This window comes from Glycine max, chromosome 13 (genome assembly GCF_000004515.6).
Source record: "Glycine max cultivar Williams 82 chromosome 13, Glycine_max_v4.0, whole genome shotgun sequence".
Lineage (NCBI taxonomy): Eukaryota > Viridiplantae > Streptophyta > Magnoliopsida > Fabales > Fabaceae > Glycine > Glycine max.
In genome coordinates this window covers 16,412,046-16,437,379 of record NC_038249.2, presented here as the reverse complement: position 1 = coordinate 16,437,379, position 25,334 = coordinate 16,412,046, and the positions used below count along the sequence as shown (strand labels likewise).

The window sequence follows — 25,334 nt, the reverse complement described above, 5'->3', positions numbered from 1 at the left end:
TTTCTTGGATCAATTGTTGTTTGAGGATGTTTAGGGAGTTCAATCTCATTGAGTTGTAGCTTTGTAGTTTCTCTTTTTGGGTTTAGTCTCCATTGAATCCCCCCAAAAAAACAAGAAAACACTGGTGGTAGGAGAAAAAAAGACAAATAATTTGTGTTTTTGTGCCTTTCTCTCTCTTACTGGTGGTATTCAACACTCGAGAGGAAATTTACCTGTATCTCAAGGATGCTCTTTTATGTTGAACAATGACGGTTAGGCTGAGGCATCAAATTGATCTTGGAGATGGATGACATGAAGAATGGTTTGACTTACGATGGTTTAGAATAATCTACTTGGGCAGGAGCAAATATTAAAAGGGTCCTTTTGAAAAAATAAAAACAAAAGGTGGTATGTTATCAAAAGTGAGATGTGTATGTAACAATTGCTGGCTTACCAACAAAACCCAGAAAATCAGTCCAATCCAAAAACTCACGACCAAAAACAAATCTTATCAAAAAATGATTCAACACGAGAAGCCGAAATCAAACAGACCTTGAATTGAATGAATCACGCGGCTTATCCCCAAATTTGATAGGACTAGTTGCATACATTAGTGGAATCAAATTCCAATTTTTCTTAATTAGATTTTCTTAAAACTTTTTCTTAACTCTCAAAAAGAGAAGTATTTAATATTTTTTTTTTATAAATATTAACTGCATCTGTTACAAGTTTAATAAATGTTTAAAAGAATTTTATTCGTCAACCAACAAACCTACCAGTGTAGAAAATTGGTATAAATATGTTTATTTTTTTTTATTTTTTTTGTAATTTAATAAAAATATTATTTTTGACTGCTAATCAAAATATTTTTGAAATAAATAGAAACATGTATTTAAAAATTACATGTAATTATAAATTTTTTCAATTATTATTAATTATTTATCTTATAAAACACATTTTTTTGTGAAGGATTTTATTATACATATATTTACTCATTCATATCAATTTATAATTTTTATATATTAGTTTCTTATAATTTATAACTTTATTATTTAAAATGTTATATGATATTAAAAATATAAACTTAATTAATATTCATTCATATTTGTTAGAGAAATGCCTGTTTGTTTAAGTTTTTTTTCTTCTTAAAATCTTTCTACTTTTTTTAATAAAACAAACGAATTTTTGTATTTTCAATGTGTTTAAATTGTGTTTTTTAAAGAAATTGTCCGTTTTTTATTTTAAGAAAAACTCTTATTAGCTTCCTAAAAAATGACCTTTTTTAAATCACTTTTATTTTGCAATCACTTTTTTTTATATTAAACAAATAAACCATAAAAAGTGCTTTCACCACCGTTTGAATTATCAGTCCGGTTTGATTTTATAACATTTGTTAAAAATATATTAAGACTTTCTCTTACGGGCAAAATTGAATTTGACCATATTTGGTAGGAAGAACAAAAAGCACATTACATGAGTTGACATTTTTCCATGTACTCATGTTAGGTATCTGCAGCTGAACTCAAGTTTCAATCTTTCACCTATCCATGGCTTCCTCTCTCTTTCTTTGCAGTAACTACGTCTTCCCCACTTCCCAAAACCCCTTCAGAAGCAACCATTTAGCTCAATTCAGACCAAATGGGCCCTCCAATTTTCACTCAAAGCTTCGGTTTCAGAGACCCCACTTGGTCAGAGCCATGGTTTCTGATTCCAACACTTCCAGGAGACAAATAGAGGTCCCATATTTGCCTCCTCTTTTTTGTTTTTTTTTTTTTTTGTTATGCTTTGGATGTATTGAAGTTTCGGTGTGGTGGTTTCTGTAGAATGGCACTTGTTTAGGCATAAGGTTTGAATTTTTTTTGTGTTATGCTTTGGATTGAATTTAGTTGATTTTTGGTGTTATGCTTTGGATTGAAGTTTCAGTGTGGTTGTTTGTGTAGAATGGCATTTGTTTAGGGATAAAGTTTGAATTTTCTTATTGTGTTGTGCTTTGGATCGAATTTTGTTTCTTTGATAAGTATTTTTTAAAATGTTGTAACTTTTGGTTGGTGAAATTAGATTGTGTATGACCCCGAAGGAAGGATTAACAAGTTGGCTGATGAAGTGGACAGGGAAACTCCCCTTTCAAGGCTTACTTTGTTCTCTCCTTGCAAGGTAATCCACCTTCCACCATGCTTTTGCTAAGAGGCTACCCAAATTTGTTTGCTTTGCGTTGAAATTGCCAACCCTTCTTCTGCTGCAGATAAATGTTTTCTTGAGAATAACCAACAAGAGGGAAGATGGGTATCATGATTTGGCATCCCTTTTTCATGTAAGTTGTGATTGCAATTTGGTAAATGATTCAATGCTCTTTCATTACATTTACCTTTTAATATGGTATATGTATTCTTGAGAGTGTCTTACTTGCATCTTTTGAGTCTTTAGGTGATAAGTCTAGGTGACATAATTAAGTTCTCTTTGTCACCTTCAAAAACCAAGGATAGCCTGTCAACCAACGTGTCTGGGGTGCCCCTTGATGATAGAAATTTGGTACTACTGTTTTTCCTTCTCACCCTTTTCTTCTTCTGGTCATTTATTTGTTCAGACTTCACAGAATGTTTTGTGGAAATTCTCTTTTAACAGATTATTAAGGCGCTTAATCTTTACAGGAAGAAGACTGGCAGTGACAAGTACTTTTGGGTATGAATTAACAGTGATTAATTTCTTTGTGATTTTTATTATTTTGAATTAAATACTGCATGCTTCTTAATTTTTCTTGGAATTCAACTTACCACGAGATTTAATGTGTATCGTGTATATTGATGTTGTTTTCAGATTCATCTTGATAAACGGGTGCCTACTGGGGCAGGGCTTGGCGGTGGAAGTAGCAACGCTGCAACTACACTATGGGCAGCCAATCAATTTAGTGGCTGTCCTGCCTCTGAGAAAGAACTCCAAGAATGGTCAAGTGAGATTGGATCAGATATTCCCTTCTTTTTCTCTCAGGGAGCAGCCTATTGCACTGGTCGAGGAGAGGTTAGTCCAAACATTAGGTACCTTCCTTTCTCAAAGTCAGATTTGAGAAAAACCGCAAGATGTTTATGTTTTATATATTGTTATATCTTGCTGTGTGGATTTGCAATGTGTGGCACCAATTGATAATATCTTACAACTCTATTAGTTACTATAATTGTGAAGAGCTATGTCACTGTCCTGCAATACTACTTAAGGAGTCATGGTACTAAATTTTGATAGTCATTCTCTACCGATTAAATATCAACCACCAACACACACCAAGTGGACCCAACCTTTACAATTGTTAGTTAAGATAATCTAGATTGATCTTTATTCCTGAAACCTTTAATAATTTAGTACGGACATTGGATCATTTTGTCATGGATGGGAAGGGATTTGTCTGTTCCTAAATATCCCTTTTAACCTTTTGCAGGCAGCTAAACTTATATTCAATATGATTTCCCAATCAATATATTTTATTCAAAAAAATTTCTTTCACTTATGCAGGTTGTTCAGAATATTCCTCCACCAGTATCTCTAGATGTTCCAATGGTTCTCATAAAGCCCCCAGAAGCATGTTCAACTGCCGAAGTCTACAAGGTATTTGACTTTTCGGAGTAGTAATGAAACCATACTTCCCCCTCCCTCTTTTATAGTCACAAATTTAACAACTTCCAATGATACAGCGTCTATGTTTGGACCAGACTAGTAATGTTGAACCTTTAACATTGCTGGAGAAGATCTCAAAGATTGGCATCTCACAAGATGTTTGTATTAATGATTTAGGTATGCTTCTAGCTGTGTATCATTCTTTTTTTATGTTCGGTTTGATTTGATCTTCTTGAATGCACATCGCACATAATTCTATGAGGTGTTTAGCTTGAAGGTAATCTAGCAGAACTGAAATTTACTATTCTATTCTCATTATATAATTGTATTTACAACTTACTGAAATATTGACCGTGTCAATGTCTTGCAAATCAATCCTTCCTATCATTGACATTGTTATATTTGTTTGATCCTGATGCTCATGTACAAACATCAGAATACTATTGAACTTGGGACTGTTCTGATGCATTTGACTTTTAATTTTCTTTTCATGTTTTCCTCCTTTTTTTTGTCTGCAGAACCTCCAGCATTTGAAGTTCTCCCCTCTCTCAAAAGACTGAAGCAGCGAATTAGTGCAGCTGGTCGTGGAGAATATGATGCTGTTTTTATGTCAGGAAGGTGAATACACTGGAAAACCTATTATTCTTTAATATTTACACTGGCATTTCCGTGCAAGTCATATATACTTGCTAGAGCTCCCAGGCACAAACATATTATGTGTTGGTTTCCCGACTCCCTTTGGGTGTGAGACTAATACCTTCTGCCACAAGTAGTATCATGGCTCTAACTGTTGTCCTCTCCTGGAGCACAGTTCACTTACCACTGTGCCCAACCCCTTGTGGGTATATATTTATATATGTTAATATCTATATTTGTAGTGTGTGTCTGTCTTCTTTCTCAATTTGCAGGTTTCTGCTGATGCTTAGCAATGCAGGACTAAACATAACCCAAATTGCAGTGCTATTAACCTGATATAATGCTAATGTTGTTTAATTACCTTACCCTGTATGAAGACAATTATTTAACACTATATGATTATATCCTTAAGCATGTGTAATGTAAACTTAGTACATGAGCGGTTAGGTCATCCAGGAAATGTAAGCCATTTGATTATAAATTGATAAAATAGTTCAAGTGAGCTGTCAAATATTGAGGGATATCAGTAATGAGAATTTTTAGATAATCACCAATTTAGACTACCATCTTATTGACATATTGTGTCCTGCTATTAATTCTTTTCGTCTTTTGTTTGTGTCACATGATCAGGTTAACACAACCATCTATCCAACAATACTTCTTAAGAAACAAATAATGCTGCAGAGGCATGCAGAAACATTAAATGCAAATGCTACGGTGGGAGAGGGCCCAAAAGAGAAACTCAGATAATAACTTTATAGAAATTAGCACTTGTTAAGTAATTGTCCAAAAATCTGACCACTGCGGCATGATGTTTGGATATTGTTGACCACCTAAAACCATGAGCCACCCCACTTGCTTATCAATGTTTATTTACCAGAACTCTTAAAACATGTACTTTCTCTTTGTCCATAAAACCATATAAACTATAAGAGAACCCAGATCCAAAGCAAGTTACTGAAGTAGCCTTTTGGAAAGATATTATTAAAACTTCAATGGGGACTAATATGTAACTGCTTTCTGGTTGTGTTGAGAAAATACCTGTAGAATTTTAAGCTAATAGAAAACACATTATGTTGATGTTGCTCAACAAATAAGTATCGGTGTCTGGATTGATGTGGAATAGAAAAATAGAATTAAATCAGAGAAAAATAAAAACTAAAACAATAAACATAAGTAACAATAATCTCAAGGTAGCAAGTAACTAAGCACTGGAAACACATTAGAGATAGTGTGTTTCTAAAACATAGTCATAACTTAGTGAAATTTGAGTCTGTTCTGCAATGGTTTAGCCTTTGATATATCATCTACAGAACAAGTCTCAGTTCCATAAACTTCTTTTCTTACGTTCTGCTAGTAAGACGGGATTTCAGGGTCTGTCTTTAGCCTGATTCAAATGACAAGAGATCTGATTAGTTCAAACCATTTGTAAAATTGTTATAAAATTGTATCTTTCTTTTTAACTCAAGTTGATGTCTAACATTGATAGGGTTAAGAGAATGCCTAAACCTCTTGTTACCAAAGTGTATGTTAGGCGCCAGTCTGGCAGTAATAAGAATAACTAACCGAATTCTGTTAGGAATAACTAACTGAATTCTGTTAGTTAAAGAGTACTATAAATAAGAGCTCTAACTGATGGTAAATGGTTTTTTTTTGTCATATTGGGATTTGGGACTAACTGAATTGGGAGTCAGTAGAGTTGGGTACAGAAGTTCAACTGAATTGGGATTCAGTTGAACCTTTTTCAGTTGTACTTCTCTGTTCTGAGTTCTTCTATAAGCAATAAAGATTCTCAGTGATTTACTCTTTGTTCTTGGTGTTTGGCTCTGTTTTCTTCTATTTTCTTTATCCGTGATTTGTCAGTGTTATCACTGGTATCAGAGCACCGATCTGGTGCCCTGAGATCCGCGATTCCAGACGCTGCGTATGAAGACCAGGAGTATGGCTCGAAACTCTAAAGATTGGGAGCAAGAGCGTGAGGAGATGAGGATTCGATTGGAGCTTGCTGAAGCTCTGGCGAAGAAACACGAGGAACAAATTGCAGAGATTGTCGCGCGATTTGGCCAAAATCGGGATCGTGATCGTGAGGGAGGTCCAATTCTTGAAGGAATCGGCAGCAGTGGTGGTCATCTTGAGGATACGAATCGAAGGGAGAAGTGGCACAAGCTGGAGATTCCGATTTTTGCTGGAGAAGTGCATTTGGCTGGACGCATCAATTGGAGAGATATTTTCTGTTGAAAGATGTCACGGAAGATGAAAAGATGCAAACGACAGTGATGACTTTGGAGGGAAAAGCTTTGAGTTGGTATCAATGGTGGGAGAGGTGCAATCCAAATCCAAATTGGGAGAGGTTCAAACTTGCTGTTGTGAGGAGATTTCAACCTTCCATGATTCAAAATCCGTTTGAACAATTGTTATCTCTCAAGCAAACAGGCACTGTGGATGAATTTGTGGAAGATTTTGAGAAGTATGTGGGAGCATTGAGGACTATTGATCAAGAATTCGTTGGAGGAATTTTTCTGAATGGCCTTAAGGAAGAGTTGCAAGCAGAGGTAAAATTGTATGATTTACATTCCTTATCAGAAATCATTCAAAAAGCTTTATTGATAGAACAAAAGAATGTGTTGCTTAATAAGGGGAATAGTTATGGCTATGCTAGAACTTCTAGTTATTCTAGAAGCAGTCCCTACACTAAAACTGTTACTCTGGAGTCTAAATTGGGAAATGATAAGAAGAATGAAGTTTCTGTTGTGAGTAGTACAGGGAGTGGTACAGGGCAAAGCCAAATTGTAGAAAGTGGGAGGAATAGGAGTGTGGAATTTAAGCATTTAACTAGGGCAGAAATGAGGGAGAAAAGAGAAAAGGAACTATGTTTTAGATGTGATGAGCCATTTACTAGAGAACACAGATGCAAAAATAGGCAAGTCAGAATGATAATTCTAGAAGTAGAAGAAGAAGAGGTAGAGGAAGAGGAACAAGAAGACAGTTTGCAAACTTTTAAATCCTTGCAATTATCATTATGCTCTATGTCTGGATTTACCACTTCAAAATCCTGGAAAGTGGAGGGTTTATTACAGGGCCATTCTATTGTGATATTGTTGGATTGTGGGGCTTCCCACAATTTTATAGCTACAGAATTGGTGGATAAACTGAACTTGAGAGTTCAAGATACTCCTTCATACCTTGTGGAGGTGGGAGATGGCCATAAAGTGAGGTGCAAAGGAAAGTGTCCCAAATTAAAGTTCCAATTGCAGCAACTAGAAATTGAATAGGATTTCTATTTGTTTACTTTGAAAGGGGTGGATATTGTTTTGAGGTTGGATTGGTTAGCTGGTTTGGGGGAAATCAAGGCTGATTTTGGCAAGCTGGAACTTATTGTCAAACAGGGAGGCAAATTGATTAAGATTTCTGGAAATCCTGCATTGACAAGAACTGCACTTCCTTTAGGGGCTTTGATGCAGATTCTAAAGGAGGAAGGAGAAGGATTAATGATTCATTGTGAATCTTCTACTGAGGCTGCCACTGAAAAAGTGGAAATTCCTGCAGCTGTTCTGGATTTGTTAGCAGAATTTGAGGATGTTTTTGCTGATCCTCAAGGGTTACCTCCAATAAGGAGACATGATCATGCCATCCAATTAACAGAAGGTGCTTCTACTCCCAATCTGAGGCCTTATAAGTATCCTCATTATCAGAAAAATGAGATAGAAAGGATGGTTAGGGAAATGATGGAATTAGGGGTCATAAGGCCTAGCATCAGTCCTTATTCTAGCCCTATTATCTTAGTCAAAAAGAAAGATAGGGGCTGGAAATTTTGTGTGGATTATCGAGCTTTAAACAAGATAACCATACCTAATAAATTTCCAATTCCAATAATAGAGGAGCTTTTGGATGAAATTGGTGGAGCTACTATCTTCACTAAATTGGATTTGAAGGCTGGATATCACCAAATCAGAATGAAAGATTCAGATATTGAGAAAACAGCCTTTAGGACACATGAGGGGCTCTATGAGTTTGTGGTCATGCCTTTTGGTCTTACCAATGCTCTATCAACTTTTCAAGGGTGGCAACAGATAAATCCAAGGTGGCAGCAATGAGTTCCTGGCCAGTTCCTAAAGATTTGAAGAGTTTGAGGGGGTTTTTAGGACTGACAGGCTACTATAGAAGATTTTTCCAAGGCTATGGTAAAATAGCAAAGCCTTTGACTGAATTACTGAAAAAGGATAGCTTTGTATGGACACCAGAAGTTACTCTAGCTTTTGAAACTTTAAAATCTGCCATGGTCAGTTTGCCTTTATTAGCAGTTCCTGATTTTTCAAAAACCTTTGTTCTGGAGACAGATGCTTCTAGTAAAGGAGTAGGGGCTTTTCTTATGCAAGAGGGCAGGCCTTTGGCTTTTTGGAACAAAGGACTCTCTCCTCGAGCACAGCTGGAGTCAGTCTATGAAAGGGAGTTGATGGCAGTTGTGCAAGCTGTACAAAAATGGAAACACTATCTTATGGGGAGACACTTTCTTATCAAGACTGATCAAAGGAGTTTGAAATTCCTCACAGACCAGAGGCTCTTTACTGAGGAGCAGTTTAAGTGGGCTGTGAAGCTCGTTGGATTAGATTTTGAGATCCAATTCAAGCTAGGCAAAGAAAATCCAGTCGCCGATGCTTTCTCCAGAAAGGCTATGTATGCTGTTTCTGTAATACAGTTAGCTAATTCTGAGGATTGGTTTCAAGAAGTGCAACAGGAACGAAAATGACAGAAGGTTATTTAGGATCTGGTTGGGGATCCTAATTCTCACCCTGGATTCCAGTTTCAAGTTGGGAGCTTATTGTACAAAAGAAGATTAGTATTGTCAAAATCTTCAAATAGAATTCCTCTTATTCTGGCTGAATGCCATGATAGTGTTGCTGGGGGCCACTCCGGTTTCTTCAGAACTTTCAAAAGGGTATCTAGTATTTTTTATTGGGAGGGCATCAGGAATTATGTGAAACAGTATGTGAAGGCTTGCGATGTTTGCCAGATATACAAGCATTCGACTTTGGCTCCTGGAGGTCTTTTACAGCCACTGCCGATACCAACTCAAGTGTGGCAAGATATCTCCATGTATTTCATTTCAGGTTTGACAAAATCCAGGGGAAAGGACACTATCTTTGTGTAGTAGACAGGTTAATGAAATATGCTCATTTTTATGCTCTAAGTCATCCTTTTTCTGCTAAGGATGTGGCTATGGTTTTCCCGCTTCTATAGTTTCAGATAGAGATCAGTTTTTCTCAGTCAATTTTGGCTGGAATTGTTCAGATTAGTAGGAACACAATTGAAGTATAGCACTACATACCATCCTCAAACCGATGGACAAACAGAAGTGGTTAATAGGAGTTTGGAAACTTATCTCAGATGTTTTGTGGGTCCAAAGCCAAAACAGTGGGTTGATTGGTTATCTTGGACAGAATTTTGGTTCAATACTACTTTCAATATTTCTGCTGGCATGACACCATTCAAGGCTTTATATGGAAGAGATCCTCCTACTTTGATTAAAGGGTGCACTTTTACTTCCAAGATTGACGCAGTAAATCAGTTGCTGGTAGCCAGAGATGTGGTCTTACAAGAGTTAAAGCAGAATCTTTTAAAGGCCCAGAATCTGATGAAAGCACAAGCTAATAAACACAGAAGACAGATTGATTTTGAAGTAGGTGATTGGGTATTTTTGAAGCTTCAGCCTTACAAGTTGGTCCTGTAGGATACAAGTTGGAGCTCCCTACTCATGCTAAAAATTCACCCTGTATTTCATGTATCTTTGCTGAAAAAGTCACTCAAGCCTCTTCAACACCCTCAACCACTGCCTCCTTTACTTTCTAAAGAAATGGAACTACAAGTTCAGCCGGCTGAAATTCTTCAATGGAGAGGATGCTTGGGGAAATTTGGAAGTTTTGGTTCAATGGGACCAATTACCAGCTTGTGAGAACTCTTGGGAGTCAACTACTCAGATTTTAGAGGTTTTTCCTCAATTTCCCCTTGAGGACAAGATGGTTCTTTTGGGGGGGAGTATTGATAGGGTTAAGAGAATGCCTAAACCTCTTGTTACCAAAGTGTATGTTAGGCGCCAACCTGACAGTAATAGGAATAACTAATCGAATTCTGTTAGGAATAACTAACTAAATTCTGTTAGTTGAAGATTACTATAAATAAGAGCTCTAACTGATGGTAAAGGGTTTTTTTTGGCATATTGGGATTTGGGACTAACTGAATTGGGATTCAGTAGAGTTGGGTACTGAAGTTCAACTGAATTGGGATTCAGTTGAACCTTTTTTAGTTGTAATTCTCTGTTCGGAGTTCTTCTATAAGCAATAAAGATTCTCAGTGATTTACTCTTTGTTCTTGGTGTTTGACTCTGTTTTCTTCTATTTTCTTTATCCGTGATTTGCCAGTGTTATCAAACATCATTGAACTTTTTTTCCCCTAAAAAATACAATAATTTTAATTGCATCATCTCATTGATGGTTGTACAAGCGATTGCCTTTAATGTGGATTGTGGATATACCTTTCTGTACATCTGCTTCGTGGAACTGGTGATGAGTTCTCTGTAATCTTGAACTATATTGATTGAACAATTTAGAGAATAATGCTAAATTTCTTGTAGTCCTTTCTTTCACAGAAAACCTTCTGAATAATACAAGTCATCATTTCTGATTTGAAAATCTAATGGTTGCATTAGATTCAAGTTGACTGAAATTTGTATGAAGGTGGACCTCAAAAAACAACTTACTCATGATATGAGAATTTACTTTAGTATGTTTTTGTGGAATAAGTTCCTCGTCTGTTCTTACATTGTTCTGCTGTTGTTTTTGTGGAATATTGTTTGGCCTTTTCAATGAATATTATTTGTGCCCTATGCCCTTGAACCTATAGAAGTGTTTACAGAAGTTGTGTGATGTTATCATACACATACTAGTTTATTTATAATTATAGGTACAAGATAATTAAGGAAACAAAGGATAATGAAATCCCTACATATCTGTTCTGATATACCCAATTTCCCTATTTACATTCAATCATATCAAATCATATATTTAACATTCCCCCTCAAGCTGGAGCATATATGTCATATACTAAGCTTGTTACAAATATAATCAATGTGAGACCGCTTGAGAGATTTAATGAACACATCCGCCAATTGGTCGCTAGAGTTGACAAAGTCAATGGTGATTTCTTCTGAGTACTTTGTCTCTCACAAAATGACAATCTATCTCTATGTGTTTAGTCCGTTCATGGAAGACAGATAAGCTTCATGCCTTGGGTGTCTCCAAATTGGAGTTGCTGGAGAAGTTGTTGTAGCCATGTAATTTCACTTGCAGTTGCTGCCATGGCACGGTATTCAACTTCAGCATTGGATCTAGCAATTGTATTCTGCTTCTTGCTTCTCCATGAAATCAAGTTACCTCCAATAAGAACACAATAGTCAAAGGTAGATCTTTTGTCTGATGGTGATCCTACCCAATCAGCATTAGAATAACAGACAATTTTGGAATTGCCTTTGTCCTCATATAATAGTCCGTGGCTCGATGCATTCTTGATATATCAAAGGATGCGCATGATAGCGTGCCAATGACTATCACAAGGGGCATTGAGGAATTGACTTACTACACTTACGGAAAATGCAATGTTTGGCCTGGTGATAGTGAGATAATTGAGTCTGCCAATGAGTCTACGATATCTTTCCGGCTCTTCCAATGGTTCCTCCTGGAAGAAGCTTGAGGTTAGGATCCATAGGAGCGTCACATGGACAACAGTCAAGCATATCAGTCTCGGTGAGAATGTCAAGAGCATATTTCCTCTGGGAAATGACAATACCCGAAGTGGTTTGAGCAACCTCAATCCCCAAGAAATATTTGAGCAAACCAAGATCCTTCATCTGAAATTGACTTTAAAGGTGAGATTTGAGTCGGCAGATACCATCAGAGTCATCACCAGTAATGACAGTATCATTGACATAGACCACCAAGTAAATGCACAAGCCAAATGAAGAATGAAGGAAGAAAACAGAGTGGCCAGCTTCACAGCGGGTCATACCAAACTGAATTAGGGTTGAGCTGAAACAGCCAAACCAAGCATGGGGAAACTGCTTTAGACCATAAAACGAGCGTCGAAGATGACAAACTAGATGAGATCCACTAGAAGCAATAAAACCTAGGGACTGATCCATGTAGACCTCTTCTTGTAGCTCCCCATGTAGGAAGGCATTTTTAATATCCAATTGGTGATGTGGCCAATGACGAATAACAGCCATAGCAAGAAACAAATGGACAGTAGTAATCTTGGTCACAGGGGAAAGGGTATACCCATAGTCAAGGCCAAAGATTTGAGCATAGCCCTTAGCCACCAATCGGGCTTTGAACCGATCAATACAACCTTCCGGTGCAAACTTCATTGTACACACCCAGTGACAACCAACACTAGTCTTTTCTGGAGGCAAATGAACCAACTCCCATGTGCCACTAGTCTGTAAAGTAGCCATTTCATCCAACATCGCCAAATCAGCCATTTCTTCACCTGTAGGCTTAGGAATAGACACAGAATCGAAAGAGGAGATAAATGGAAAACACAAAGGAGATAATTGGTGACAATGAAGAGTACAAGCATATAAAGGGTTAGAATTGTGAGTGGACCGAATACCTTTGCATAGGGCAATGGGAAGTTCAGGTGTAGAAGGCGTTGTTGGAGGGTTGGTTGGAGCAAGAGATGATGCTAGGGAATTGGTATACTGAATCACCGGTGGATGTTGTGGCCTTCACCGATAAACAATTAATAGTGGTGGAGCAGTGACAACAGCAAGAGTGGGAACAAGTTGATCAGCCAGCATTGCATGACTAACAACGCTCTCAGAGAAGAGTGGAGTAGACTCAAAGTAGATGACATTAGCATAAACAAGATACTGTTGAAGTTTCGGACAAGAGCAACGACATCCTTTTTGTAGGTGAGAGTAACCAAGAAAAATACACTTAAGAGACTTAGCAAAGAGAGTTTATCTTTACCTAGGAAAAGATCATGAACAAAATAGGTACAACCAAAGACACGAAGAAGAACAGAGTAGAGGTTCTGTTGTGGGTACCAAATAGAGTACGTGATCTGATTGTTGAGGATGGACGAGGGCATGCATTGATCAAGTGACATGCAGTAAGAAGTACGAGCTGTTTCAACTAGGTGACGATTTTTCCGTTTCACAACACCATTTTGTTGTGGTGTGAGCACAAGAAGTTTGATGGAGATTCCCTGCGATGTTAGAAAAGACTGAAATTGGAAAGATGAATATTCTCTAGCATTATTACTTTATTAGTTTGTAAAATTCTAATGAAATCTTACATATCTGTTCAGATATACCCAATTTTCCTATTTACTTTCAATCATATCAAATCATATATTTAACAGAACCAATATTATGAGACTAGCTTTAGTGGTTTGGTAGAAGTAAATAGACTAAACTTTATGTCAAGTTTCAATTTATGCTGACAGGTTGGGAAGCATAGCACCGTTGATTTTTTGTATTTTTTTATTGTTACTTTCATTTTCCTTTTTAATTGAAGGGAATCCTTATCCTCTAAAGACCCTTGTGATTTTCTTCTTTTTGTTATAATGAATTTCTTCTTTTATCAAGAAAAATTATGCATATTTTCCAAAGTTAATCAAACACAGTAGAGCCAAAAAGAAGTAGAAATACTTCATATGATAGTCATGGTTTTAATTTAAAACTGTAAATTTAAAATTCTTCAAAGTTCAGGTTCAGGACCTTTGACATTGTCTAAGGTATTTGCTAATAATAAAGGGAAGACAAACAAAATGGTTAGTATTAGCAGTTAGAGCAATTTGTAAAAAGTGTAAAGCACAAATATTCCTCCGAATTGAAGTGTTGGAATGTTTTGGACACACTTCCGACACCAATACCTCTATATGGCTAGACACTTCAAGGACACTAGTATTATTAAAACGGATAAACATTTAGAAAAGTCAGATTAAACATAATATAAAATAATATAAATAATGTCTCTTGGTAATTTTTTTGTGGCTCGTCGTTATCATTAAAAAAATGTTAAGCTTCCCAATTTGTTTGAAAAGGTGAATATGCCATTTTAGAATGATATAACTCGTTTGTTTTGTAATTTTTTGGTAAAGAGAAAAAGTTCTTACCCAAAATGACGCCATTTCCTCTTAATATTTGTTAGGCCCATATCATTGGAAGAAGGTGGATATAGAAATCTTGATTATCAACCTAGATCTTTTGTCATGTTTATCACTGGACTTTCTCATGCATGTGTGTGTGCAATGTCCTGGTGTCTTACATTTTGGGCATTAGCCCTGTTGGATTGTTCATGTCCATGTTTGAGTCTATGCTTTATAGGTTGCAACTGTCTTTTGAGGAAGGGAAAGTGGGAAACCCAAAGAAGCAGATTTCTTTCTTTTTCTGTTAAGATTTCATTCTCCAAGAACAGATTCATTCTTTGTTCTTTCTATCTTTCATTCTGTCCTTCAATTCTGTTTATTGGTTCATAGCAAGCATCTCTCTTATTGTAGCAAGATAGAGTTTTATACTCTTTTCCATGAATTTCCTCAGTAGTGAATTTTCCCGAAATACCCATATAGTCTGAATGATTGAATTTATTCCTTTATAATTCTAATTCTTTCAAAGGTTGTAATAAAAAAAAGTAAACTGAGGTTTACGTATTCCTGTTCTGAATGATTGTTTATGCTGTAGTAGTCCTGTAGTCCTGTACTCCAGTATTGGTCTTGCTCTTCTTTCTTTTTCCTGTGATAGTCTTGATTTTAAAAGATGCAATCATCTTATATGGTGTCTTAATGTTTCTCATGCAGCGGAAGCACCATTGTTGGAGTTGGTTCTCCTGATCCTCCACAATTTGTTTATGATGATGACGAATACAAAGATGTGTTCTTATCAGGTAAGCTTCAATAAATTAACCTTGAAAGGTTGAAAACTACATCCATGTCTCTGATATGTTGAAGCTCTATTTCCATATAACCCAGAAGCTAAAATTATTAAATCTGTGTTTCTTATGCTGCAACAATTTTGTTGGAAAGTGGGAAATGAATTTAGTTGTTGACATTGGTTAATTTTATTTTTATTACGCAAGATTATGCACAGTTTCTATGTGCATTTGATCCGCAAAATATGATCTGTTAGAAATGTAAATTCCTTGCAGTAGCTGATTTTAATTTGAAAAATATACAAAGTTCTACTCAAAGGCCCCCTTTGAATGAAGTTCTGGTGGGGCAAGTGAATTCTGGTAAGCCAGATGTCATTTTTGGTGGAGTCTGCTGAAAAGTTTGTCACTAGCAAGCATTAACCGAAAGGATGCCGCTGTTGTCTCATTAAACATTTTATATAGTGCTGCATGTTGGTGCTGGTGCATAATGATGTGTTTTATAGTTCTTAAACCCGTATTCTTTGACAAATATAATTTATTTTCTTATACTTGGCTTTTGAAGTTAAGAATGGTGCGTGAAAGGCCATGGTTATAACAATCATCTGCATTTAGTTAATGGAAAAACGATGAACAAAGCAGCATCTTTCAAAGCATTGACAGTGAAATTTTAATTTGTGTTATAAGCACACATATTACCAAGTCAGGTGGAGCAAAATATGTTCCCCCCTTGATCTGTTTTTGACAAATTAGAACGGCACTTTCAATGAATAATTCTTCTAATTAAAAAATAAAGAATTGAATGATTTTTATGTTATCAAGATGCTGAATACATCCAATTTTTATCAATAATACTTTATAAAGTATTGAGGTTGTTTTAGAATGATAGAGCAAAACTTATGATGGATTTGGCTTTAATGTGGACTTCTCACCTTCATTCTTTCCAATTGCAGATGCCTATTTTCTCACTCGAGAGGAAAATCAGTGGTACCAAGAGCCTACTTCAAGTCCTTCTGCCTCACCTTCAGTTGTTTCTGAGTCTGTTTGACCTACGTTCTTATAAGATAAGAAGATAGTAATGTAGAATTGCATTATCTTGTCTTTTTTCTTGCCTCATTTAATGATGAAAAAAAAGTTTTGCCGCTGGAAATCAATAAACATTAAAGAAAGAAAATTGAATGAATAAATATAAGGCAGGGCCTCTAAGTCCTTACAATGCCCGAATAATTGGTCTTGTAGCATGCATCTCGGGACTGATCAAAGACCCAAAAATAATGTTGTAAGTTTAAGGTTTTCTAAGTTCTGTTTCAAAGTTGGATAAATTTGATTTTAAACCATTAAATGTAATTAGAATGTGTATTCCAATTGAAGTCTCGTAAATTTTACATTAGAATAAGTGTATAGTGTGAGAAATTATTCTTGATATAAAACAAAGAGTACTTTGTCTCCCTGATGCCCCATTTTTTTAATTTTTTTTTACATTTTGAGTGGCTATGATTCTTAGCTTGAACAATAAATTGGAAGTCGTCACCACAAAAAAAAAAAAAAGATAAAAAAAAGAGGGGCTAAATAGCTTGGATAACCAAGGAATGTTAGATTTCAGATGTCAGCTGTTGCTTCACAAGAGAAATTCGAAATTTGGGGCCACTTAGTTTTTGAAAGACAGGAGGAAAAATGGCATGGCATCTTGACACAACAAACTAGATTCAAAGTAAAACCTAAATCAATGTCTCTATTCTGTCACCCTAATTGTATCGACAATTGTAAGTGTTTTTTTCTTTCTAACTAATAATATCAGATGAAAAACTATTTAATTATGGGAAGAATGTCAAGTGTTTTTTTTATTATATTGATTAGGTATTTTCGTAGATAAAATTGTAGGATTAATAGTGGACTGGTTAGATAAAGTTCTTATAATAACAACTTCATGATTAAAACTCATAAGTTGCAGGTAAAGTTCACACCATTACAATTCACTTCCAACACAAAAACCTATAGTTGAGGTGAATGGCAAAGATTTGATTCCGTTCATGATTAAAACAACTTACGAAAAAGGATGTGTCCATCTTAGCTCTTGAAGTAATAGTAAACCAATAGCTATTAGCTTCCCTAACTCGAAAAAATATAACAAGTGGCATCCAATTGAAATAAAACTCTTCAGTCTGTTGTTGCATTGAAGTTTAATGCAGCAGCAGGATTGAATGTGGCTAGTCTCAATTGACTTCTTAAAATTGGACATCTGTTCCATATTCAAATAAAAAAGTGCTAACAATAAAATCTCACCTTTTAAACACTATTTTTTGGTTTGAATTTATTTAAAATCACCAAATTGTACCAAGAAATATCACTCCTTATTTAATAAACTTCCACTAATTTCATAAATTTTAGTAAATTTTAATCAGTAGTAGTGTTAGTATATTGTTTGCTAGCGCTCCTTTATTAAAAGCATCACGTGACTTGATCAACTTTCAAACTCATTTAATAAAAATATAGCCCCTGTACTTTCAAAATGTAACACTGCCACAAAACTGTCACGAGAACTGAGCAGAGCCATCGCATATTTGGATTCTATCAGACATTCCACGGCTCTACCCAGTTTATATAGTGTGTACTTAGTGTATGGAAGTGAATTGTGCATGTTACAGCAAGTGATGGGGTAGTCTACTGTGCATGCATGTGAAATGGTATGAGAAAGCTTACCACCAACATCACATCAACTATAGCATCATAAGAACAAACATCAAATCCACACATTTTTTGGTCTTTTTTATTCATTTGATTTCTCCCCTCGACTCTACAGAGAAGGAGAAGAAACAAACTGTCTTGGTAAACTAAAAAGGTCTTTCCCTTCAAATGGAGAACTCCAATCCCGAGAACCTGATGTTTCAGCAGACGATACTACACCATTTTGCAATCCAGGCAAAGGAACCATGCTACCATTAGAGGGTAATGATCTAACTGTCGTCTGAGCAACCGTCCCAGAAGCATTTGAGCCATATAGAGTACTACTACTCTTTGTAAAAGGAGAAAGCCCAAACAATAATGCATTAGACCGTGGGGGAGATAAACCTCTATCCAAGGACCAGTCTATGTTGGTATAATCAAATTGCATTGTCCCACCAGTGCTCCAGTCTACTGGAGAAGTTGCCCCTGATGTAGCTGCCGATCCTAGCCTGGAAAAGAGTCCAAGAGAAGAAGCGGCAGCAAGACTTGGAGATGCAGCTGTTTTATTCCATAAGCTATTCCCTTGATTAGTTGCTAGGAGATCTACTGAACTGCTGTTGCCAGCCACAAACTGCTGAGGCGGTTGACATTGAAGTTGGTGGTACAGTTGATTAGAACTGAAATAGTTTGAACTGAGGCTTCTAGTACTAGGAGGATGAGATATAAAGCCATTGGACCTCATGACTTCAATACTATTAGTTGGATACCAACTGGCAGCCACTCCGGGAGGAGATGAACTCATGCTGGCAGCTGGAATCTGCTTTGCATTTACAGTTTGAGGTCGCTGCATCACAATTACTGGCTCCCTAGCTGATCCAGGTTGAAGGCTCTTATAATCACCTCCTGCAGCCATATAAGAAGCTTCTGTCTTAGCAGATGTGGGTGACACTTGCAATGGTGAAGCCAATGAATATGAAACCGAAGGATTAGATCCTGCACCTGGCCACCTCTTGTCAGCTGGTACAGCAGCTTGTTGAGGCTTTGCCCATTCGGGCTTGGGTAAGATTCTCTTAAGAGGCTGCACAAGTCTGTTGCTGGATTCCATAGATCCTCCTAGAATAACTGCTTGCTTTGCATAGTTAAAATCCTTTTCATCTTTTTTGGGTTGATTTGGAGAAAGTATGGGTTTTGTCTGTGGCCTAGCATTCTGATTCACAGCTCCTGACTGCTTACTGCTAAGGGAAGAAAGATCACCAATTTCCTCTGGCTTTGGTGGACCAGATGGTCGATCCAGCTTCAATTCTCTCAAAGACTCAGCAGCCTTATCAAGATCACCCTCACAAGCAACAACTGCTCTTTCAACCTCCTGTTTTGAGCAATTGTACCTGATTTCTAGATCTGCAATTCGAGCAAGTTCTTCTGATATATCAATTTTCAAATTACCCCCACCTATATTTGTATCTTTATGATTATCTGCTTCTTCACCACCTTCAAACAGCCATGCTACTGATTCCTCCACCCTTCCTTCATTCAGTATCAATGCTACAGTTGCACGCTCATGAGAAAACCCCATTGCCACAAGCTGTTGAGCAAGTGCCTCAAGTTTCCTTGACATAATATATCCAGTGCAGCGATCATGCAACTCTTGTGCCCGCCTTTCCTTCTGTCGTTGATGCTTCTTTTCATTCTTCTGTCGGATTTTCTCTCGTTTGTCATTATCAGCTCCTGGTACTGCTTCTAGTCGAGCAGGAGGATTAGAAGCTTTATCTTTATGGTCCTCTGAATCACCAGACCAACTACCATTGTTAGAAACAGAATCATACTCCACACCAGCTACCACTGAGCCTGCAGGATGTTCATCCGTCTCATCTATGTTCCGAAAACGACCATTAGAATGTACTTGGGAAGTAGATGTTGGTGACATCTCCAAAGTATGGAATGTTCCCGATAAAGGATTGTATGCACTAGCTGGTACACCAGCCACGGCATTACCAGATCCTGAAGACTTGGCAGAAGACTTTTGAGCTTCCTTGCCAGCCTTTTTGTCTTTAGACTTAGATTTGGAAGCAGGAGACATCTCTTCAGTAGCAAATATGTCCCTGCGACATAAAAGAAATGTTCAGTTTAAATTGTTTTCTATTGTTCTCTATTGAACTACCAAATCAATAGAGTTAACAATATCTAAAAAATCAAAATCCAAATCACATAACATTCTGTTAATGTCAATATCATCATCGGTGTCAATCTGTTTGCAAACAATCAAGTGCTCAAGGATTATTGGAGGACAACATGCCCCAGTTTAACCTATAACAAACTATAGAGGGAAAGGGAGGGGGGATAAACTGAAGATTTCTTACCCTCTTGCAATTGAATTTGTAACTTTCTCCTCTATCTCAATAAATTCTTTGTTAAAAAAGAAGAAATTTCTAGCAAGGAGCAAGAGAAATAAATCAGGTTTATGAATTTCACATCCAATCCAATATTTTTCCAGCACTATAATTCATTAAAGAAAGAATTTAATAACATATGAGCTTTCTTCTAAAGTGATGACTAACTTCATATATGTGCATGGATCACTCTGAAAATTTTAATAAGAATTCATGGATTCATGCAATACATAATCTATTTGACAAAAAAAAACATGTTCTCTACAGAAGCACAGGGATGAGCACGAAAATTGAGTTGTTGCCACTTGCCACTTAGACAGAAAAAGATACAAAGCAAAAGTAGATAATTTGTTTAATCTAAGCATTGAAAGAATGGAATCTAATAGTGTTAGGACTGAGTCCAAGCAACAAACTGTAGCAGGAAAGGGTTTGGGTTTGCAGCTTTATCATAGGTAAAGGAAAGGGTCAAAAAGTTGTAAAAAACACTTAGAGGGATAGGAGAGTTAGTTAGTTCTGTTATTTGGAGAATTGTAAGTCCAATAAATAAGAGTCCTCTCTTTAGTAAAAGGACAGGATTTGAAATATACAGTTACTGGGCTACTGCCAGTGTAAAAGGAGAAAGCTCATTTGGAGGTATACTCGTATACCTTTGCTCTTGGTTTGTTCTCTCTCTTTCAGCAATAAGAAAGCTATTCCAGTTTTTCCCTGTTGTGTGCTATTTTTCCCTTGTGGGTTCCATTTTTCCTAATTTGGAAAGAAGTTCCTAACAAGTTGGTCCGACCTGCCATCACCAATCGCAATGGAAAATCGGGTTGGAGCATTGGAGAAAGCTGTCAGTGAGCAAGGACAACAACTGGCGGAATTCAAGACAGATATGAACTACATCAAAGATTTGCTGTTACAGATGAAAAACAAGAAGTCATTATCTGATGAGGAGGACAATCCTGTGAATAAAAATGAGAAATCGGCGGAAGAAGAGGAGATTGGAGAATCTGAGGAAGAAGAAAATTTTCCTCTTCATCCTTGGGTCATGACGGTTGAATGACCTGCTTTTGAAGGTAATGAGTAATGACCCACTTGGATGGTTGGCGAGAGCAGAAAAATTCTTTGAAATACAGAAGATTGAACCTTCAGATAAGCTAAAATTGGCGTTCATCAGCATGTAGGGTAATGCTGTTCACTGGTTCTAGTTCTGGCATCAGAAGTCCAAGAACCCTTCTTGGAGAGAATTCGCAGAAGCACTGATGTGGCCGTTTGGATGAAATGGGCGAGGAACAGTATATGAAAGATTGGCGGCATTAAAACAAGCCAGAGGGGTTGAGGAGTACATCCAAGAATTTGAACTTTTGGTCGCTCAAGCCGAACCAAGTGCAGAGGACCAAGTTCTTGGGTATCTCTTGGTCAGGTTGAGTCAAGACATTCGAAGGTGGGAGAACCTCAAGGCTTAAGTACTACATCAAGTAGTTTATTCTACTCAATGTGGGACTCCTAACACAGAAAATTTAAGTTCCAATGCTTAGTGTTAGTGCAATTTAAGTTCCAATGCTTAGTGTTGGTGCAATTTAGGTTTTCATAAAGATGCAACTACAATGCTTCAATCAGGTACAGTTACAACTGCATAGAAAATTTAAAACTAATAACATTATGAACCAATACAACAGAAGTAGATAATTTGTTTAATCAAGTATTGAAAGGATGGCAACTGATAGTTCGGAATCAAATAATCTGATAAAAACTTACTGGATCAGTTCATATAGAGAAATAAAAGGATATCAATAATTCAGATTGGATGAGATTCAACTGAACAAAAAAAATACAGTAGCAAAGAACATTTGAGAGGCCTTATCATATCCATTCCTTAGTGACAACTCTTTCCCTTGTTTAATATTTCTCCATTTCTCTAAAGCTTACAACAGAATTTCGCTCCAATTTTCCCCTATGGCCAGCCATGCTGGTAGTAGGTTATTTCCAGTCAGGTCAATTCCCTAGACCACATAAGATCAAGATTCCCTACATTTCTTCCTTGCAAACACCCTCCCTATAGGAGATTTCCAAACATAATGCAATATAACTTCTCACACAGATACAATTACAGGACTTCAATCAGGTACAGGTACAATTATATTGAAATTTTAAAACAGAACATGAAGAACCTATAACACAGATCCACTCAAACATTTGCCCCCTTATTTTCAAACCAAAATGCAATGAATCAAATTTCCTACACCCTCTGCCACCTCAAGAACCATCAAAAAGCATTTTTCTTCAACTAAGGATTATAAGGTCATATTTAGGGTAGAGGGTGAGGCAAAAGAAGAACAAGCCTTTTAAGTAAACAGCTAAACACCATCACTTAAAACAATGGTCATTTTAAACCTAAGACACCATGACCAAAATAGTCAAACCCCCAAATCCAATTTGAATTTTACCAATATGAAACCAAATAATATGTTGGAGAGTATTTGAGTTAATTGCATCCTAATAAAGTGAACAATAAAAATCAAGCTGATCCAAGGTTAGTGGACAATTAGGCAACAAATAAAGCTTTAAGGATGCTAACACAGAACTTAATACAAAAATCATCAAGAGATGAACACTACATCTTAAAGAAATCAAGCCAAAATCTTGTACTACTTCAAAGTGCACAAGCACAGTACATGTTCTAATCAATCTTTCTAGATAACAATATTAATCATAGTTATCAGAATCTTACGATTCACGATTCGATACAATTTGGCTACCTACCAATACGTATCTTAAGATGAATCTTAAATTACTTAGTATATTATGATACATGAATGAAGCTATGCACTTTCGATCAACAATACAAATCACATGATTCAACAATTCATTATTTTTTCTTTTTTAACTTTTCTTGAATCAATTTTCATGAAAAAGTTAAAAAGACATATAAGTTTAAATAGTTAAATGAAAAGGTACTGAAAGAACACTTCTGAACTTATTAGATTAGATTATTCCACTACTTTATTTCCACTCACTCATTGATGCATGTACTTTATTTAGCTATTTAATTACTTTGTTTTCATTATTCTAAAATAAAGGTTTCACAAACTCATAGAACTAGTAATTTTGTTTACAAGACTTCTGGTTGAGTTGTTTTAACTATTCCTAGTTCATATATCATCTATACGATATATTTGAAATATTTTTTCATTGTCTTTGAATCTTACGATTCGATACAAATTATGATTCACGATTCAAAAATTAGCTAAACGAATATTGATTTGATATTAATCTCAAGCAGAAATTTAAGGCTCATCACCTGATAACTTTTAACTGTTTGCAAATACCCAACAGAACCTTTCCCAATCAAAATATTTTCAACCATCATAAAAGGCATACAATACTAACCTCCAAACAGAGGTACAATTATGACATGTCAAGTCCAATATATAACGACATTCATTGCAGCTAGGCATTAGAAGAACACTTTATGATCGCCCACCGCCCCCCCCCCCCCCCCCCCCCCACCAAACACATCATTAATCTACCCATTCTTCTGTAAATAATCTTAATCTTATGATAGAAACAAGGAAACTAACAATCAGAATAGGACTATATGTCTTTAGTGGACTTCCCCACAGCATATTGATCTGTTGAAGGAACACTAAGTTTACCAAAAACAAAAATCATTAATTGATCAATATTCTTTTCAAGCATAACCCCCATATGTGAATGTGGATAGACTAAAGTTAAAAATCATATACACACTCAGTCACCTTCAATTTTTATTATTTATTATTATCATATTATTATTTACCTTCCAATCCTTTTTACTGAGAGGATAAAACATGGCATTAGGTGCAAAAACTCACTACACAATCCTGCTATAAAGTACATCCAGAAGTATTCAAGGAAGAAAATAAAAATCCAACTTATGCAAAGATCATAACAGTCATGTGCAACCATTCAACTACCTTTGAATGACATGTAATTAACTAATACAGTAGTGACAGTATTATACTAATAAAAGGACAGACACCTACAAATACAACATGCCTCAAGAAAAAGATGAAAAATCACATCCTCTAGTACAGCAACACATGTAGAATCAGCTGCATAGAAACTCAACCACCACCATATTCGTATTAGAACAAGCACAACCATGTAGTCATGAAAAATATTAAAACAAAAGAAGCTTTTTGAGATTATCACTGCAACATATCCAATGCTACCAATCAGTGAAATTAATTGTTCTTCAGTCTTCAAAATAGATTGCCAACGTGCGCCCGATACAAAACAATCAACAAAATCTACAACAAACCAAAAGCCACCGCAAATCCTCCTCAAGGATTCATCAATGAACAAACCAAATCCAAATCTAAAAACACATCCCGAAATTCCGATACCAAAAATTCAATAACCACCGAATGCAGATTGCGAATCGCGAAATTCCAGAATTGCGAAAATAAAAGAAAAATAAAACCTAAAAGGCTGAAACAACATAATAGAGTTTAATTCGCAGAATTTCATAGTTATGGTTCAGATTAAAAGCGAAAAAACACTTAGAAAGAATTGAGAAACAGAGGAAGTAGAAGTAGAAGTACAAAGAGAAGAAAGAACCTGTTGATCGAGCTGTGGTGATGACCGTTGGGAACTGAGAGAGAGAGAGAAGGTTTTTCAAGGTTGAAAAATGAAATTGGGGGAATTAGGGTTTTGATTCGAAGAAACAGAAGAGATCCGAAAATTTGAGAAAAGCGAAACGAAAAAATGTCCAATTCTTAATAACGAAACCTATATGCTGACGTTTCAGGATGAAAAGACGGAAAGGGCTAAAAAAAATTCAAAATTATTAAATGGAATAAAATTTAAATTAATAGGTTGAAAGGAATAAGTAAAGTCGTAACATAATTTAACACTTCTTTGAAAATAGTAAACTGTGTTATCTTTTTTTCATTAAAGTCTTTAAAAACTTTATGACTTTAGTTTTTATTTTTTTTCAACACAACTTTAAAGTTATAAGAAAATTCTTTTTTTTTCTTTTTCCATTGTAGTAAATTATTTACAACTTCAAAGTTATAAATAGTTTTTTATTTTAATTATTTAAAAAATTAGTGTATATTTTTTTAGTTTATTTAATATTTCTATACTTTTATTTAATATATTTTTATATTTTTTGTATATA

The 25,334-nt window shown here is 35.9% G+C and overlaps 2 protein-coding genes across 5 annotated transcripts; one reads left to right on the top strand and one right to left on the bottom strand.

Moving 5' to 3' along the window:
• Positions 1 to 1,383: 1,383 nt before the first annotated feature.
• On the top strand, positions 1,384 to 16,583 carry LOC100779074 (4-diphosphocytidyl-2-C-methyl-D-erythritol kinase, chloroplastic/chromoplastic). The gene is made up of 11 exons (XM_003543282.5): positions 1,384 to 1,715; positions 2,038 to 2,133; positions 2,222 to 2,290; positions 2,404 to 2,508; positions 2,602 to 2,658; positions 2,794 to 2,994; positions 3,481 to 3,573; positions 3,660 to 3,759; positions 4,101 to 4,200; positions 15,070 to 15,155; positions 16,091 to 16,583. The coding sequence occupies exons 1-11, from the start codon at positions 1,527 to 1,529 to the stop codon at positions 16,183 to 16,185; spliced, it is 1,191 nt and encodes a 396-aa protein (XP_003543330.1). The 5' UTR covers positions 1,384 to 1,526; the 3' UTR covers positions 16,186 to 16,583.
• A 1,031-nt stretch (positions 16,584 to 17,614) lies between these two features.
• On the bottom strand, positions 17,615 to 25,009 carry LOC100802278 (uncharacterized). Of its 4 annotated transcripts, XM_026124973.2 has the most exons (4): positions 24,773 to 24,924; positions 21,235 to 21,676; positions 20,836 to 21,083; positions 17,615 to 19,900 (listed from the first exon to the last, which is right to left on the bottom strand). In XM_026124973.2, exon 4 carries the CDS (start codon positions 19,876 to 19,878, stop codon positions 17,932 to 17,934), a length of 1,947 nt encoding a protein of 648 aa, XP_025980758.1. In that variant the 5' UTR covers positions 19,879 to 19,900; positions 20,836 to 21,083; positions 21,235 to 21,676; positions 24,773 to 24,924; the 3' UTR covers positions 17,615 to 17,931. The 4 variants fall into 4 exon arrangements, with proteins under 4 accessions (XP_025980758.1, XP_040864651.1, XP_040864652.1 ...); XM_041008717.1 differs by having other exon boundaries at positions 20,836 to 21,676; XM_041008718.1 differs by lacking the exons at positions 20,836 to 21,083; positions 21,235 to 21,676 and adding an exon at positions 20,159 to 20,227 and having other exon boundaries at positions 24,773 to 24,920.
• Positions 25,010 to 25,334: the final 325 nt, after the last annotated feature.